Source organism: Vicugna pacos, chromosome 26 (assembly GCF_048564905.1).
Source record: "Vicugna pacos chromosome 26, VicPac4, whole genome shotgun sequence".
NCBI lineage: Eukaryota > Metazoa > Chordata > Mammalia > Artiodactyla > Camelidae > Vicugna > Vicugna pacos.
This window is the reverse complement of record NC_133012.1, coordinates 10,545,292-10,561,943: the sequence shown is the minus strand read 5'-3', so window position 1 is coordinate 10,561,943 and position 16,652 is coordinate 10,545,292. Positions and strand designations below refer to the sequence as shown.

General features: G+C 34.0%; 1 protein-coding gene across 10 annotated transcripts in view; it reads right to left on the bottom strand.

Annotated features, from left to right (window-relative positions):
* The window catches only part of TEX15 (testis expressed 15, meiosis and synapsis associated), a 48,908-nt gene that overhangs the window by 7,232 nt on the left and 25,024 nt on the right, over positions 1 to 16,652 (bottom strand). For all 10 annotated transcript variants that reach the window (XM_072950320.1, XM_072950321.1, XM_072950322.1 and 7 more), the window contains 5 exons: positions 15,896 to 16,061; positions 13,651 to 13,888; positions 10,642 to 10,788; positions 9,602 to 9,764; positions 1,334 to 8,706 (listed from right to left, as the gene is read on the bottom strand). In XM_072950320.1, the coding sequence (XP_072806421.1) occupies positions 1,334 to 8,706; positions 9,602 to 9,764; positions 10,642 to 10,788; positions 13,651 to 13,888; positions 15,896 to 16,061 (8,087 nt within the window). The remainder of the gene's footprint in view (positions 1 to 1,333; positions 8,707 to 9,601; positions 9,765 to 10,641; positions 10,789 to 13,650; positions 13,889 to 15,895; positions 16,062 to 16,652) is intronic.

Below are 16,652 nucleotides of genomic sequence, written 5' to 3'. Positions count from 1 at the left end.
CCAACTGTACTTCAAAGGACACTTCCCTTCAACACGTACAGAACGGAGTTCAAACTCCTCAGGCCTGTGTTTAAGACAGTCTATTATCTGAAACTTCCATGCTTAGCTTACTTCTGTCTACTAAGTTAACTTTTTTGTTCCAGCTTAATTTTAAACTCATTTCTCAAATAATGTAAGTATGCATTGTGTCTTTGCTCATATTATTTCCACAGCTTGGATATCCTCTTCATTTTTAACTTCACCTGATAATGTTTTTCCTTTAAGGCAAAGCTTTGATTTGTGTTCTTCTATATGAAATCAATATATAAACCTCTATTTAAAAAAATTTGTTTTTCTTCTCAATACACCTTTTTAGTGTTTAGGAAGTATACTTATAAAGTGGTTGTTTATTAAGCACTTCCCTACAAACACAGGGCAATAAATGATTAGTTTCCTAGTCTCCAGAACTAGCTTAACTAACGAATACAATTAAGAGGAAGCTGAGAAAGAATCCTACTTTTCATTTTGCACATAGGTTTCTCTTTCTTCACTCCTGAACTGAGACATTCTTAAAAAGCTGTAAGAGAAGCCTCTGAGGGGACAGTGTGGGCAGTCATGAGTATGTCTCTGGAGCTAGACTACCTGGCTTTCCTCTGGGCTCTCCCTTCACTAACTCTGTGACTGTGGGAAAATTATTTAACCTTTCTCTGCCTCAGTCTCCATACTTTTTAATAAGATAGTAACAGTGCATACACCATAAGCGTTTTGTGAAGAATAAAAATTTGGTATTTGTACAAGCCTTAGAACACTGCCAACTATTTAATAAATGTATAAAATTTGTTAAATAAAATGTACTTCTGTAGGACTTCTAACTCCTTCATAATTATTCATTTAAGCTCTACTATTTCTCTGTGTGGCTGATAATGGTCAAGAACACAGACTCCACTGACAATTTTTAATATTCACAACATTAAGTGTAGCCTTGTTATACAGAAGCTACTCAATAAATACACGGTCACTTGCTTAACTCACATTTATAATACTGGACTTGCCCTTAAGACATTATTAAAATTCATATCCTTCCAAGAAATGTTTTCTAAATAAAAGAATTAATTTGTAAGTTTAAAAGCAGTCATCTGCAAGGTATCTCTCATATATACAATCATTCATATCATTTTATATATAATATGAATTGTTTAATCCAGTAGTTCAGTTCGTAAATTCTTTTTACAAGGCACTATTTAAAGCACTGTCAATTTCTACAATTCTGCAAACCATGTACTAGCTTGCTTAAAGGGTAGACGTGTTCTCAAAAAGAATACTTACATAGGTTTTGTTTTAAAACATTCGTTACCTTTTGTTTTTTACAACTGGGGACAGTAGTATTTTTCTCTTGTTCCTGAGAGTCCTCCCATTTGTCTACAGTGATAGGTCGCTTTTTAGAGGAATTCGAAACGTTTTTCCTTGTGCATTCTAAAACTGAGGGCACCTTCACACAGGCATTGGACTTGTTGATACATTTCCTAAGTTTTACATAAATATTCATGTTTTCTTTTCTCTTCAGTTGGAAAGTCTTCTTTCTGTTACATAGCATTTGGCATAGGATAAAGGAAATGGTTAATTTAGCGTTTTTAGCACATATTATCTTCATACATTCAATAGTTTTCATGACTTTCATAATATGGGCCATTTTCCCTATATCTTTCCGAGAGGCAGCCATTATAGTTTCAAGCAGGGTGGAAAACTGTTTGTAGTTGTATTCTAACTCCGTCATAGTGCTTCCGTAGTTTATGGATGCTATACAGGGCACAAAGTCAACGTATGTGGAAACGGAATACTTAGACTTCTCAAGAAGCTTTTTTATTTCTGAAAGTTCTTCAAGTTCTCTTGAGAACAAATGAAACGCATATGAGCAATTAACAGCTTCACTACAGCTGTAGATAATATCCAGATCTTTCTTAAGTTCAGAAATAGCAGTCTCTATCACCTTCCAAAGGCAACCAGTTGAATTATCTTTAAGAAATGAGAAAGAAGCCATTTTTTCTTGGCAGTGAACCAGTTCAGGAAGGAGTGACAAATCAAACCAAAGCATACCTCGAAACCTCTGTTTGTCTAGTTTCTTTGCCATTGAGTTTTTAAGAAAGTGAACTGTTTCTGAGAGCATGACAATTTCAATATAGGTTTCAATGGCTGCAGGTTTCAAAATTACAGCCTCATGTCTGTGTTTTTTTGCCACATCCAAAACGTTTTCTTCCGTGATAAAAATATTATCTATGTTATCTTCTTGCAGTATCTGAAAGTATTGTTTTAAAATTTCTAAGTGGTGGGTACATCTGAAAGTGAGTTGCTGTAATTTTTTAAAGTCTGCAAATTCAGCTTGATCTAATATTTCACTAATACAACAGATATCTGGGTGTGAAAGCAAACTATTGTTAAACCTAGAGTTTTCTATGCTAATTGCTGCTTTGTTTATTAGATCATTTGACTTTCCGGCAGCAATTATGGTGTTCTCCTGAAGTTTAATACTGGAAATCTGTTCACTGCTTAAATCTTTAGATAACGTATCAAAAATCTTCTGCAACCTAGAAAAAGCATGTTGATTCATTCTGAGTAGTATTTCTTTGTTCTTTCCTGAGTATTTTCTGGAGAAAGACTCTCTCTTCTCTTTCCAAACAAGACTTTTTGCAGCATCAAAAAAGATATGTTCCAGACCATAAAGAGATACTTTAATACTTACTGCCTCATTGCTCTTGATAAAATTAACTTTTGAGGCGATCATTTCTATGATAATCCAGAAATGGTCTTGTTTTCCTGGATAGGAATCAATTTGAGAGTCCCCACTCATACTGATCAGCTTTAAAGTGGTTCGTCTTAAGGTTTCTAAGTCTCCTAAACTATCTCCAATGTTAATACCACAGGTAAATGGAACAGAAAGAGAAAAGTCAAAGCAATCAGAACAATGCTTCATTACTGCTTCACACTCATTAACCTGTCGTTTGTATTTTAAGTATGCATAGTATGAATTTTTTCCCCTTTTGGTTTCTTCTAACAGTTCAATTAATTGATCACGATAGTTTCGCAACTCACAGAATGCATTATATTTTAATCTTCCTTGAAAAGCCGGATAGAAATTGGACTGTTGCTGAAACCCATGTGGTCTGCCAAGCAGCTCACTGTACAATGTCTCATCATACCAAAGCAAGCTTCGGAATGTTGGTTCACCTCCTAAGAGCCTTTTTTTGTTTTCAATGAATTGAATCGTTTCCATCACCATCTGGAGTTCTACCAAGGAGTCAACAGCACATGGTTTTAATTTGCGGCTGCAATTACTCCACAGGTTTTGTTCCACCAAAAGGTCTCTTGAAATCAAGACTTGTTCAAATGAACATTCTTGTTTTCTTTCAAAAGCTTCAACAAATAAAGGTAGAATATTTTGACAAACTTTAGTTTCTTCCTGTAGAATCTGCAAAGATGATGCTTCGTCAGCCCTCCTCAAACTCTGAGCTAGCTGAGCTATAAGAGCCGAACGATTAGCTGAGTAATGTTCTTCTTTTAATTCATTCATGTGTGATGCAGGCTTCTTCTGAGGAGCAGAGACTTCGGAAGTGCCAGAGTGGGCATGTGTAAGAGGCCTATGGTTCATTCCTATAAGGCCTGGTAAGGAATTACAGGCTATTTCTGAATGCAATACAGAGTCAGACTGAGTGTCACGATTAACTTTAATTCCCTCCTCTCTCTGTCTAAGCTGATTAGAAGCTCTGTTACTCAAAGATACTGCCTCTGTAGTATTTTTAATGCATAAATGAGAATCAATCAAGTTATTTTTAATTGTTTTCTCACTGACATAGGAGGATTCTTCCAGTACACTATTCTTTTGGTTTTTGCTCTCAGTCTTAACAGTTGATCCTTCAGTCACGTTTCTGTGAACTGAATCTTTTGCTTTTTCTGCTTGTTTATCTTTCCACATTTTTCTGTCCTGAATGTCTTTTTCTGTGATCCGTTCTTTTGAGGAAGAACACTTTATATTACCTTTTAGGAGCAGAGAACTATCATTGGAAAATAGTTTTTTCATTATATTTTCCTCAAAACTTTTGCCTTCTTCAGTTATTGATGTGCGATCCAATCCAGAATTCTCAGTACTATTTGTTCCATTCCCATCTATATGGAAGCAATTACTTGAAGAGCACTGTTCTGTCTCCAGAAGCTCCTCTCCCCCACACCCTTGCTGAAAGTGTGGTGCACTGCTAGACGCTGCTGAAGAATCTACAGCAAAAATGTTCCGTTTATCCAGGCAAGGTTTCGAAGAGTCTCCCTCACTATCTGCCATTAGAGTGGGTGATAACAACTGAGGAGTACTGTTATACTTTTTGCTTGCTACCAGAGTTAGATTTAATGGGTCCACAAGGAAGTTTCCTGTAATAATGCCTGGTTTGGGGCTCTCATTAGGAGCTGTCCATTTTTCTGTAGGAAAATTTACTTCCAGGTTTCTTTTATAACCAGATAAAATAAAGTTATCTGGTTTGTAGACATCAATGTTAAACAAATGCTTCACATTTGACTGTAAGACTGAAATAACTATGTCAGTTTTCACCTCTGTGTGAGCTATACAAGTTACACCATAATTTTTGTGCATGCTAAAACTTACATTGTCTTCTTTCACGCAGCTTAAAGACAACAAATTCCTTTTATTTATAACTTCATTAGCCTCAGAATTCTTTCCTTTTGCTGTATCCTTAATATTACTATGTGCTGAGCGGTTCTCAAGCTTTTCATATTTACTAAGGCTAGACAAAAACTCTGTATCAATTTGATTTCCTTTTTCAGTTAGTGTTTCATCTGGGCAGTCTGGGGAAGAGAGACACCCAGTTTTTCCAGAAAAGGGCTGAAATTCTGAAGATCTAGGATTTCTCATCCTGCTATTGCCATAAGCTGGCTGACTTGTACTCTGGGATGTGGCACACAGGGCTAACTGTGATTCAGGGTACTCTTGATCACAAAATTCTCTCACGCGAATAGTTGTGTGACTTCTGGACACATTTTTCTTAGACAGGCACTTTGTGATTCTTTCTTCACTTGTTTTATAAGACTTGTGCTTTGATACATGAGTTAAGGATTTATCAACTTCAAATCCCAAAGGTCTTTTCTCACCAGGCTTGTCATATTTTCTTTTTGACAAAAAATGCTTAGTGGAATAATATCTTCTTTCAGACACAGAACTATAACCTTGAAGGTCACAACTTTCCCAGAAATTATTGCATATTATTGCATATGCTTTTGGTAAAGGGCCCTTTCTTTTTTCTCCCATTTTAGCTATAAGCTGCAAAGACGTGTGAACTCTTCTATGAGCTTTTTTTAAGTGAAGAACAGCTCTGTCAAGTCTTCTGGAAAGACGTTTGCTTTTGCATAAAGATGCTTCACTATTTAGAATATCCAGGACACTCCTAATGTGCTTTTCTGACTGTGAAAAGGTTTTAATTCGTCCTTGGGATAGAGAAGAAAAACATTCAGATGAGTCCTGACTGGCTAGCCTCCTCTTCTTCCCATAAATCTCGTGATGTCTGAAGTCTTTATCTGGTAAATTCTGGTCCCTAAAAGGTGTATGTGGCTTTCTTTTGCTAATTCCTGATTCTGTGTCCTTTTTAATGCTAGTATCATTAAAACTGGTTTTTGACTTAGTAAAGGAACATCTGCTTTCATTATTTACTGCTGTGGCATTAGAAAGTTCAGTAAGCAAAGGCCTGCTGTTCTGTTTTTCATACATGTGACTCATGTGTGTATGATGACTCAAGTCAAAAGAAGGAGGGATTTCAGATTTACTCACTAGTCCTGATTCTTGCCTTATATTACCAAATTCACCTTCACATGGATGATCTGAATTTTCACCAGAACACTGGGAATGAATTTCAAATTCCAGAACTTTCCCCTGCTTCTCATTTATTTCTGATTTTGTAGCTTCAGTTACATCTTTGCAGAAATTATCTTTCAATGCAAGGGATTCAACAGTGGGACTGAATTCTTGCATAAATATATTAGTAATCCTAACTTGTAGATCTGGAAGTAAAACTGGGTTGAAGAGCTCTGCTTTTTTTTTTTCTGTAGAGGAATAAAAACAACTACTTTCCTCAGAGCAATGCTGATCATCATTCTCCCTTGTGATACTTTTCAAAACTCCCATCTTCCCATTATTGCTTCCTAACAGACCTTCCCAATCGATACGAGACTTCAGAGCCTCGTATGAGGCCCCAGATTCTTCATAGAGTACATTTCCATGGCTACAAGTATCCCGTTGAAATAGAAAAGCATCATTACTCTGCTTTGATCCTACTTCAATCTCATTATCCACTTTGCAACTTTCAAGAACTGAGTGGTCACTTACTGAATGATGAAATGAATTGTGTAATTCATCGTTAACCATATCTGTTTCACAGTCAGAAACCCTATGTTTTACTAACAAACCCAAATCTGGACTCTCAGAGGAACAAGCTTCTTTAAACTGGTATCTCTGGAGATCTTCATGATTTGTGCTTCTTGCAGGCACGGTAGCATCAGCTATCTGTACGGTGGCATCTGAGGCTACGTGCTCTGAAGAAGCTGCAGTTTTGGGAAATGTTGTGGAAACCAAATGCTCTACAGTCCTGCCAGTACTTTGAATATCTTTTTCTTTTATGGCAGTAACAGTATCTTCACCTCCTAATAATGCAGATTCTGTTGATCCATATTTTTTTCCCCATGTCAAATTCAATGCAGTAGAAAAGTCTTCAGAACTCAGAATTTCTATGCTACCATAATTTTTATTCTCCCTCCTTTCATCTATACTGATGAAACTTTTGTTTGGATGAAAATGCTGCTTCTCTTCTCCATATATATCCCCTATGTTGTTTTCTTTAGACGAAGCCATGTCTTCCACTTCAGCCTCATCCTGGTTTTCTTTCTCATTATCTCTTTGTTCTCTGAAATCAATATTCAGGTGCACATCACTGTTCAACTGTGCATTACAGAACTGAGTATGATCTTGACCTTTATCATCAATTTGAGGAGTTTCTTTGTAGCCTCTTTGAATGTTCTCTAATGACACTAGATCATTTTCATTTCTCCTTTGAACATACATATGTTCTCTAGCCATGTTGCAATTTGCATTATCATGAGCTGTTTTAATGTCATGAGATGAAATAACAGGTGGCAGTTTATTGGCCTGGGGAATGTCTTTTGCTTCCTGGAAAGCATCAGTCATAATGCTGACACAGTTCTGATTTGTTTTTTCTAGTTTCAGTTCCATTAGTTTCCGAGAAATGGCAAAACTTGTATGAATGTTATCATCGTACTCAAAAGAGTATTGACGATACTTCTGTGGATGGCTCTCCACTCTTGTAGTAAGATTATTTTGTATTTCCAGTGTTAGATGATCTAGTTCATACTTATCCTCTGTGGCAGATGTGGAAGATTTTGGTATTTCTAACCCTTCAGGATTTACCATTTGATCACAATCTTCCCCCAAATAATCAAGACTCTCATCCTCTTTGTAGTCTTGGTGCCAAGAAATGTAATTATCTACTGGACTGATTTTTCTTTTATTAGTAAAAGAATTATCATTTTCTTTCCATAAATTTTGCTTTTCTCCATGTTTGGAATTGTCTTCTGTCCCAGTGAAGTTTCTCATCTTTCCAGTATTTTGAATGTACTCATGTATGCTTTCTTTGCTTTGCAGTGGAAAAACTGTAGACATTTGTTGACTAGTCTGATGTACAGTTTTAAAATTAGAAGACTGTGATTCTGGAGAGATGTGACTATTGTACCCTTCTGAACAACTATTCACTGATTCGTAAGACTCAAGTGGCTCATAATTTTGTTCAATTGAAAGTGGGATTTTGCTTCTCTGTTGGGATCTCTGTACTTTTTCCTCACTGTGTTTTGCAGTTTCAACTTCTGAAACTACATTTGACACATATGCTGGGAAGGAAAAATTATCCTGGATCTTATGTTGTCCTGCAATGGTCATTTTATTGGGAGTTGTATAATCATAGGTCTCAGAGCCCATGTTGTGAGCCTGGGCTTGTGAATCATCAAAAGAAATTTTGAAGCCAGAGGAGTCCATGTAATTAGTAAGAATAGTTTGATCACCAGGCATGACTTCAAATGAAGAGGCAGAATTAGCTGGGATAGATGATAGGTTTATTTCTGAGTTAGCAAAATCTAAACTCTTCTCAAGTGGTAAAATCTCATTTAAATCTGTAATAGCATTATGTTTTCCCGTGCTTTCTTCTTTCTTCATCAGCCTTGGGTCTTTGATGAGTTTTGATGTAATAACTGTGCTTGAGCCAATATTGTTATGAAGGGGAAAAGCAGCAGCAAGATCACTTAAAACATCTTTAAGATGTGTCAAATTTAAGAGGTCCCCATTATTAACACTTTCTCTGGTATCACCGGGAATAAATGAAAGACCCGAATCATATGCATGTACTTGAGAAGTGTCTCTATGTTCTCCTAAGTTGTGCTCCATCTGTCCACTGTATGTTTCAAGTACAGAAATGTTTTCATTTTGCACATTTCCACAGGAATTAGAAATATTTGAGTTGGAAGGATTTATCTCTGAATTTAGTGCATTGCATGAACAGTTTTCCTGAACAAATGGATCTACAGGTTTCCTGAAGTGCTCAAAGATGACAGTAGCATCTTTTCCTTTCCCAATTCTTTTGGCCACTGTACAGTTATTCAGAGAGCATGTTCTTTCTGTGGAAATAAGAAGAAAATAAGGAAAAACAAGAAGAAAAACTGTTTCTACAGGCAACTCTATTAATGTAAGTAAACTATGTCATGAGTGGTTTTAACTGAAAGTTCATCAAATAACCTAATGATGATTAAAGTATGTTCTCAGCAGAGAAAGCAAGGAGAGAAGAGGATGACTAATGAACTAATAAAGTATAAATAATGTAGCATGAAGCTCTGTCCTACAGCCCCTTTACTAAAAAAAAGTATCTGCCAGAAAAATTGAATTCTGACAAATACTAAGAAATAGAACATTTAAATATGAGTAAAAACATGTTGCTCACAGACTAGGTATTTCTTGTATCTAATTTAGATATTTAATAACAGAATCTACGTATTATTTACTATTTAATAACAGAATCTACATATTATTACATAGAACTGTCTAATTACATAACCTGATACAACCACTTTTGAAAACTATTTGACACTGTCTTTAGATTAAGCCACATTCCTGATGTCGATTTATACTCTATAGAAAAATGCTTGCATATATGTGCTGAGACACTTACATGAATGTTTGGAATATGAGGAAAACTATAAAATGTCCAAATTTCCCCACAGGAATAGTGTATAGTCACAAAACTGAACAGTGTGTTTCGAGTGTGCATATATGCATATATATAAATGAAAATGAAGAAACTACAGTTACATATATCAACATGGAAGAATCACACAAACATAAAACTGAGCAAAAGAAGTCACAAAAATGGCTGCAGTGTAATTCTAGATATAGAAACTCAAAAACAAGTAAGCACGTTATTTTGCTTAGTGATTCATTAATGTATTAGCAAATAATATTCAGAAGTTGTAAGATCAGCACAAATGCTACCGAAGTAGAAAAATACATGTATCTTACCAGCCCTCTTAGGAAATCCTGTTGCGAGGAATCTCAAAGATGTCATAATGTGTCCATTATCTACTTTCTGACCAATAAATTTTACTGTTACTACTGCATATGGAAGGCACTGCCTAGGTTTTTCTACTGGCTTTGAAAGAATATTGTATTCATAGAAGTATACCTAAAAGATAAAGAAGAAAAAGAATATTTTTATGCTGATAAATTTTTGCAGACTTAAATAAGCTCATATTTTAAAAAATCTATATAACTGCATGCTGTTATTCATTCTTCAGTTTCCATACATCCCCCTCTCTTCACTCCCTTCAACTTAGTTTTCTTGAAGATGAAATTTTTTCCCTTCAACATATTTTTTCCTTGATAGGCTTTCAATATCAGCAGAAGCAGACACAATCTGTTTTTAAATAAAAAATTATTTTTCCATTATAACTTCAATATTTTGCATATGCTGAAAACAAAATAGTATATTTTGATTTGGAGGAAAAGTTAATTAGGAAAATAACAATAGCTTAATACCTTTTACATGTGGGAGCACATATATATTCTAAAATATTTATCTTTAGTTAATCATATATATGATTATATATAACATGTATTATATAATTTAATCTTCTAAGGAAAATTAAAGGTCTTCTAAGTGTTACAGTAATATGACAGAAATTTACTGTTTAATAATTAGTCTATTATGTAATGAGTAACACATAATCCTTTCCTCCTTTTGAAAAGTGCAAAATAGCAATAACATTATTTCAAAGCAGCCTTGTTTGTTTTGCAAGTTAGGAATTAATTCATGGAACATCTAAATAAAAGCAGCCACTGTACTTTGAACAAAGTTAAATGTAAACTTAGAACCTCTTTATTAATGTTCCCAGATCACAAATATTAAAACAGCTTTTACTATTTATTTATTTAGGTCATATTATATTGAATGAAGTGAGAGAGTTCCTCTTAATATTTTGGGCAGTTGTTTTAAGTCTTGTATCATACGATGTGAAGCACGTGACTTTTCAGAAGTCAAATGAACCAAAAAGTTAACATACTGCTGAATTGTAGGCTTGTAGTTCAATAGTATCTTTCAGAGAAGGTATACTTCTCGACATATGGCAATCAAAGTTAGGAGAAGGATCCAAAGAAACTTTGTTTTTATCCACTGAAGGCTGGATTTTCTTCACTTTCCCAAAGAGAACCTAGGGTGGAAGAAAGTAAAAAGAAGGTCCATAAAAATACATCAAAACATTTAAAACTCTCATACTATAAAGTAAGGCTAGCTTCTCAAGGAAAGAAATTCTGAGAGATAATCCATGTTCCAGATGAATGGGATGACTTATTGTAATTATGTCATTTCCTCCCGAAATTAAATGCTAATAAGACTATAATAATTCAAATAAAAATTTCGCAGAATCCACTCGTAGAAATGAGTTTTAGTTTATAAAATTCTCTGGAAGACTAAACAATCAAACAGCCTAGAAAATTTTGGAAAAGAATTTAAAAAAAAATTTAGGCCAGAGATAGAGAGTGATGGAACAGGACAGGTGATTTACACTTCTAGATAATAAATACTTTTTAAAAGAATGATACTACCACAAAAAAGGCAGAAAAGGGAAAATACTGTATAAAATAAAAAGTCCAGATAAGTCCAAGAATCTATAAAAATTCAGTATAATATTAAAAGCATCATTTGAAATAAATGAAGCAAAAACAGACTATTCAATAAATGGTGTGGAACTGACAAAAATTGTTTTTTTTTTAAAATTTGGTTTAATCAATAAGCCAAAATACCAAACAAGTTAAATATTTAAGCAATGCAAACATTATAGAAAAAGTATAAACAAATATGTATCTAATCTCAAAGTGAGAATTCTTTTCTAAAATGAACCAGAAACAGTCTTCACTGTACAATATTCCAACACTTTCGTACAACAAAAACAAATGAGTGTAAAATTTTTAAAAAACCATGAACTTAAGTGTTAAAAGATAAGGTGGAAAAAAGTGCAATTAATATGAAAACACGTACAAATTTTAAGTCAGCAATTCTATTAACTTTTATTTTTTAATATGCTAACAATTCATTCAAAATTAAAAAAATACTAAATGTAACGTGGCAATCTATAACTTGGATACTGCATGAGAAAAAACATCAGTGGAAAAACTGGCAAAAGTATAGTCTGTAGTAAATAGTACTATACCAATGTTACTTTCTTTTCATTTTATTTAATTATTTTTTAAGTGAAATACAATTCACATAACACATTGTTAGTTTCTTAGTTTTAACAGAGGTGCCATAATTATGTGAAATGTTAATGTTAGGGGAAGCTGGGTAAATTGTATCCAGGAACTTTCTGTACTATGTTTATAATTTTTCTGTAAATTTAAATTTATTCCAAAATAAAGTTTATTTAAAAAAAAGAAAACATTAAGCGAGAAAACATTACACAGAGAAAAGCCTAGCTCTTGACTGAATTGATAATGCTTATGAATCAACTGAAAAAAGGAAAAAAAACAAGAATCTAGCAAAGTATATTACCGGGTAACTCAGTAACTCACTAAATACTGTCAATGAATATATGCAGAATGTTACACTCAGCAATAACTAAGGAAAAGAAAAAAATACTGAACCAGCAATGAGAAACTATCACATATTAGAGACAGGCGAAGTTTTTTTTAAAGTATAATATGCAAAGTTAGTGAAGAAGAAGAGTTAGTGAAATAATAGTCTTTTCCATATGCTCTGGACAGGCATGTCAATTAGCATAACCTTTTTTAGGACAACTAGGCATTACATATCAAAAGCTGTAGAAGTGTAAACATACCTCTGACTCCTAATCTGACACTTAGGAATTAACCAATTAATTCTTAGCACATAATCACAGGTGTATGCAAAATGTATCTACATTGATAATCAAAGTAGTATTTAAAAGTACAAAAATAAAAGACCCAGTGACTTATATTCCAACACTGAACAATTTGTTACACAAATTTATGGTAGAGTTGTATAGTGCAATACTATGCAGTCATTTAAAAGGATACTACAGAAGAAATATTTATTTAATGGCATGGAAAATGTTGATTTTACAATCAATGAAAAATGGAAGTTATATAATATATAAAGTAAGAATATATTTTAATGATAATTAAACATGCATATTCCATATATATGAATAGAAGTCTGAGTATAGATATATAAAAAAATTAACTCTCACTATTAATGAGCTTTTTGGAGCTTCTAAGCATGTTCCAAATTTTCTAAAATCAGTATGTATTATTTTTTCATATATAAATACAAATAAAATATGTATTATGAATTTGATATCTGAGGTCCTAAAATAAAATTATAACCATTTGTTTTATGTGGACATACATATCTTAAATTACACAACTGAGGATCCTGCCTATCTACTGCAATTTTAGTAGTTCTGGCAAAGCTTTAATTAACCCCAAAGTATATATTAACCAATCTGTCCGCTGATGCTTACGATTTGACTATAACTTTTCTTTTCAATTCTGATCATTTCAGACTATCAGAAAAGTTGCAAAACAGTTCAAAGGTCCCATATGCCTCTACCCAATTTTTTCTAATGTTAACATCTTATATAAGCATGGCAAAATTATCAAAACAAAGAAATTAACATTACATAAGACTATAAACTAAAATAAAATAAACAGTAAGAGTTTAGTAACTTTAGCCTAAGGCAGAATTATTATAACCAATAATTTGGGGGAAAGGCACTTAAAATGCTCTTGTATTAAATACAGTCTGGACAAAAGAAAGAAAGATAAGAGGGTCAATTAGGACAGAAAAATTTACATTGGGAAACCAAGATGTTAAAGGCTGTCTTTGCTTATTTGGAGATTTTTATGCTGCACACCCAGCTAACGTAAAAAATAAGGGAAAATCTCAAATAATGATGATGATGACAGTAATAAATACAGTTATTATTTATTTTAGACAAAGCAACTTAAAACATTAATAATTCATATTAAAAGTAAAATGTGTTTAGGTCAATTTAAAGCACCTGAATATAATATTTAATGTGTTTTATGCTACATACCTTAAAAATTATAATACTTTCCACAGTAATGCTTGTACTATGAGCGTAACTCAAGGCAATATCAACATGTCTAAATGTATAAATTCCAAGAAGAGGATTTCCTAGTATCTTCATTGCAGATGCTTTGGTACTCATCCCATTCTGATAGATCTCAGCTACATCACTCTGAGGAAGTGCTAAAAAGCAGAAATGCTCTTCAAGTTCTCTGCCATGTCTTCCACTCTCACGCATCTCTGACCTAAAGCACAACAAACACTGTGTAGTTAAGTGAGAATATCAACAGAATTTTCAAGGAGAAGACTGCTACAGTTAGAACACAAGGTAATTACTGGTAACATTCAGAGGTGTCCCTATCCTATGGTAACACGTTAGGCTGAAAATCATCTAAGAAAAGAATTCAAGTAGTTCAATAACTACTTGTCTAAGATTATGGTCTACAATCCAGACAGGCCAACGGAAATAAGGACTAACATTTCCTGAATGCTAATGTCCCCAGCACTGTTAAGACTTACCCTTTATGTGCATTTTGTTACTCTGTTCTCAAATCCCCAAGAACTGAGTTACTGCTGTTGTTGTTACTTATTATTACTGTAGTTATTACGCATATTTAAAAAATTACGAATATGAGGTTCAGAGGGTTAAAACTTGCCAAGTAGTAAAGTGACAGAGTTGGAAACAGATATGCCAATTTGTGTCCATTAAGTTCCAGGTTCAAGTTCTTATTTGTGTTATAGAGGGAAGGACATGCATTTCTTATATACATCTATCTAGAGAGAGACATTCACATATATACTTCTATATGGTCAATTATTAGGGTCATTCTCCATTCTCCAGGGAACTAGATAACAGTTGGGAGAAATAGGCTATGATTTGATTACAGATTCCTATCTTAGCAGTAAGAAAATTATGAATCATCCTCAGAGAAGATTATAATCTAAAGTACAGATACTCCTGAAATCTTGCCTACATTCCACAACAAGAACCACTGAAATATATAAAACCTATGCCCTCCACCCCCAACTTGGTGGATTAGGTAGGGAGTTCTGCACAGCTTGCTCAGGAATAGTAGCAGCCGCAACTGCCACACCAGGGGGTACGACAGAGAGGGTCCATCAGAAGAGAGCAGTGTGATTCCACCAAATGGAGAAGTACAGAATATCGACAGTAAGGTGTATACCACAGAAGGAAACTGTTCTTAAAAACCACAGCTACCAATATTTGCTATTTCCTGGAGCACCACAGAATCTATATAAAGTATTCTATGCACTTTAGTGTAATAATATTTGTTTGCAAGAATAATTCACCTTTAACAGTAGACAGGACCATGGCAACAATGAAAAGCAAGCCTAACTAATGAGAAGGTCCCACTTCTTTCTCGGTTCCCAGAAATGTCAGCCTTAACTTTCAACTCCACGGTCATCATTTTCTGCTCTTGCTTTAGCTTGCTGTTGGACTCTGTGAACCACTAAGATCTCTATGTCGATGGTTATGGTTTAATTCTCAGAGAAGAATTATGATACTTTTTTTTTCAGTTTTCCTAATTTCTTAATTGGTTTTTCATAGGATCTGGGACAATGTTAACTTTCTGAGAAATGCCTGGAATAACACCTATTAACAATAGCACAAAGGTAAGGAGGGAGGGAGGAAATCAAATATTTGTTGTAAGGTTCTCATACCACATGTGAATCACATTATGTGGAGGTGTGTTGTGACAAATTAAAGATGTATAAGGCAGACTTCATTTTATTGTGCTTCACTGTACTGAGCTTCACAGATACTACATTTTCTATGAATTGAAGGTCTGTGGCAACCTTGTGTCAAGCAAGTCTATCAGCACCATTTTCTAAACAGCATTTGTTTACGTTGTGTCCCTGTGTCAAATCTGGGTAATTCTCACAATATTTCAAACTTTTTCACCATTATTATACTTGTTATGATGACCTGTTTAATAGATGTGCTGATGTATGCTTCTGAAAAGTTTACCGAGATAAAAAAATTACAAGGGAGTGTCCAAAATCTGGCTACATTAGTGCGTAAAACTTACAAATCAAATCTCATACTTAGCTTTTTCCTATTACAAAAGGCTATGAGATGGCAACAAATTAATGAATAAAACATCTCTGTACTTATTTTCTTAGTAATACTTACCAAATCTCAAATGGTAGAAATGACAAATCTGAAGAAGACCGCATAGCAAAAATACACAAACAAAAATCTCAAACTTGTTTAGGTCACAGACACTTACCTCTTAGAAGTAAAATTTCTTTCCAGCTCCTCATTGTGAACCAACTTTGTATCTCCAAATTGCCATGAAGACTGAAGATCACAGCTCACATCAAGCCGGCACTGGTTTAGAGTATCATGTATGAAACTATACTCTCTGGTATTGGTGCAACAAGGTGACAAGTAAACTAAAAATGAAGAAAAGGGCAAGTGGTTATTTGTGTTTAAAATGACATCACTGTACATTTGTACAATGACAACTGTATATCTGCATAAGACAGAAAATAACCAAGTATTTGAATTTTCATTAACATCTGGAGATAGTTGTATTTAAGGTTCTGTAACAGTAATAAAGGCTTCTTATATTCAGTATAAATGACAATATGAACCTTGTTTTTCTCCATATACCTATTGAGAGCTCTTAGAAGTTGACAGATAGACTACACAGTACGAGAACTCAGGTGACTCATTTTCAACTTAAGATGTACACTGACTCTATAACACGCAATGTTACGCAAACCTGGTAGCTACTGTTATTGAATAAATATTTCTTCTATTTCTATATAATAAAGAAAAAGCTTGAAATATTGTGAGAATTACCAAAATGTGACACAGAGACACAAAGGGAGCACATGCTGTTGGAAAACCGGCACCAATAAACTTGCTTAACACAGGGTTGCCACAAAACCTTCAGTTTGTTATTAAAAAAAAACCGCATTATCTGTGAAGTACAATAAAAAGGTATGCCTGTAGTTATAAAGGCTATTTAAATGATTTAT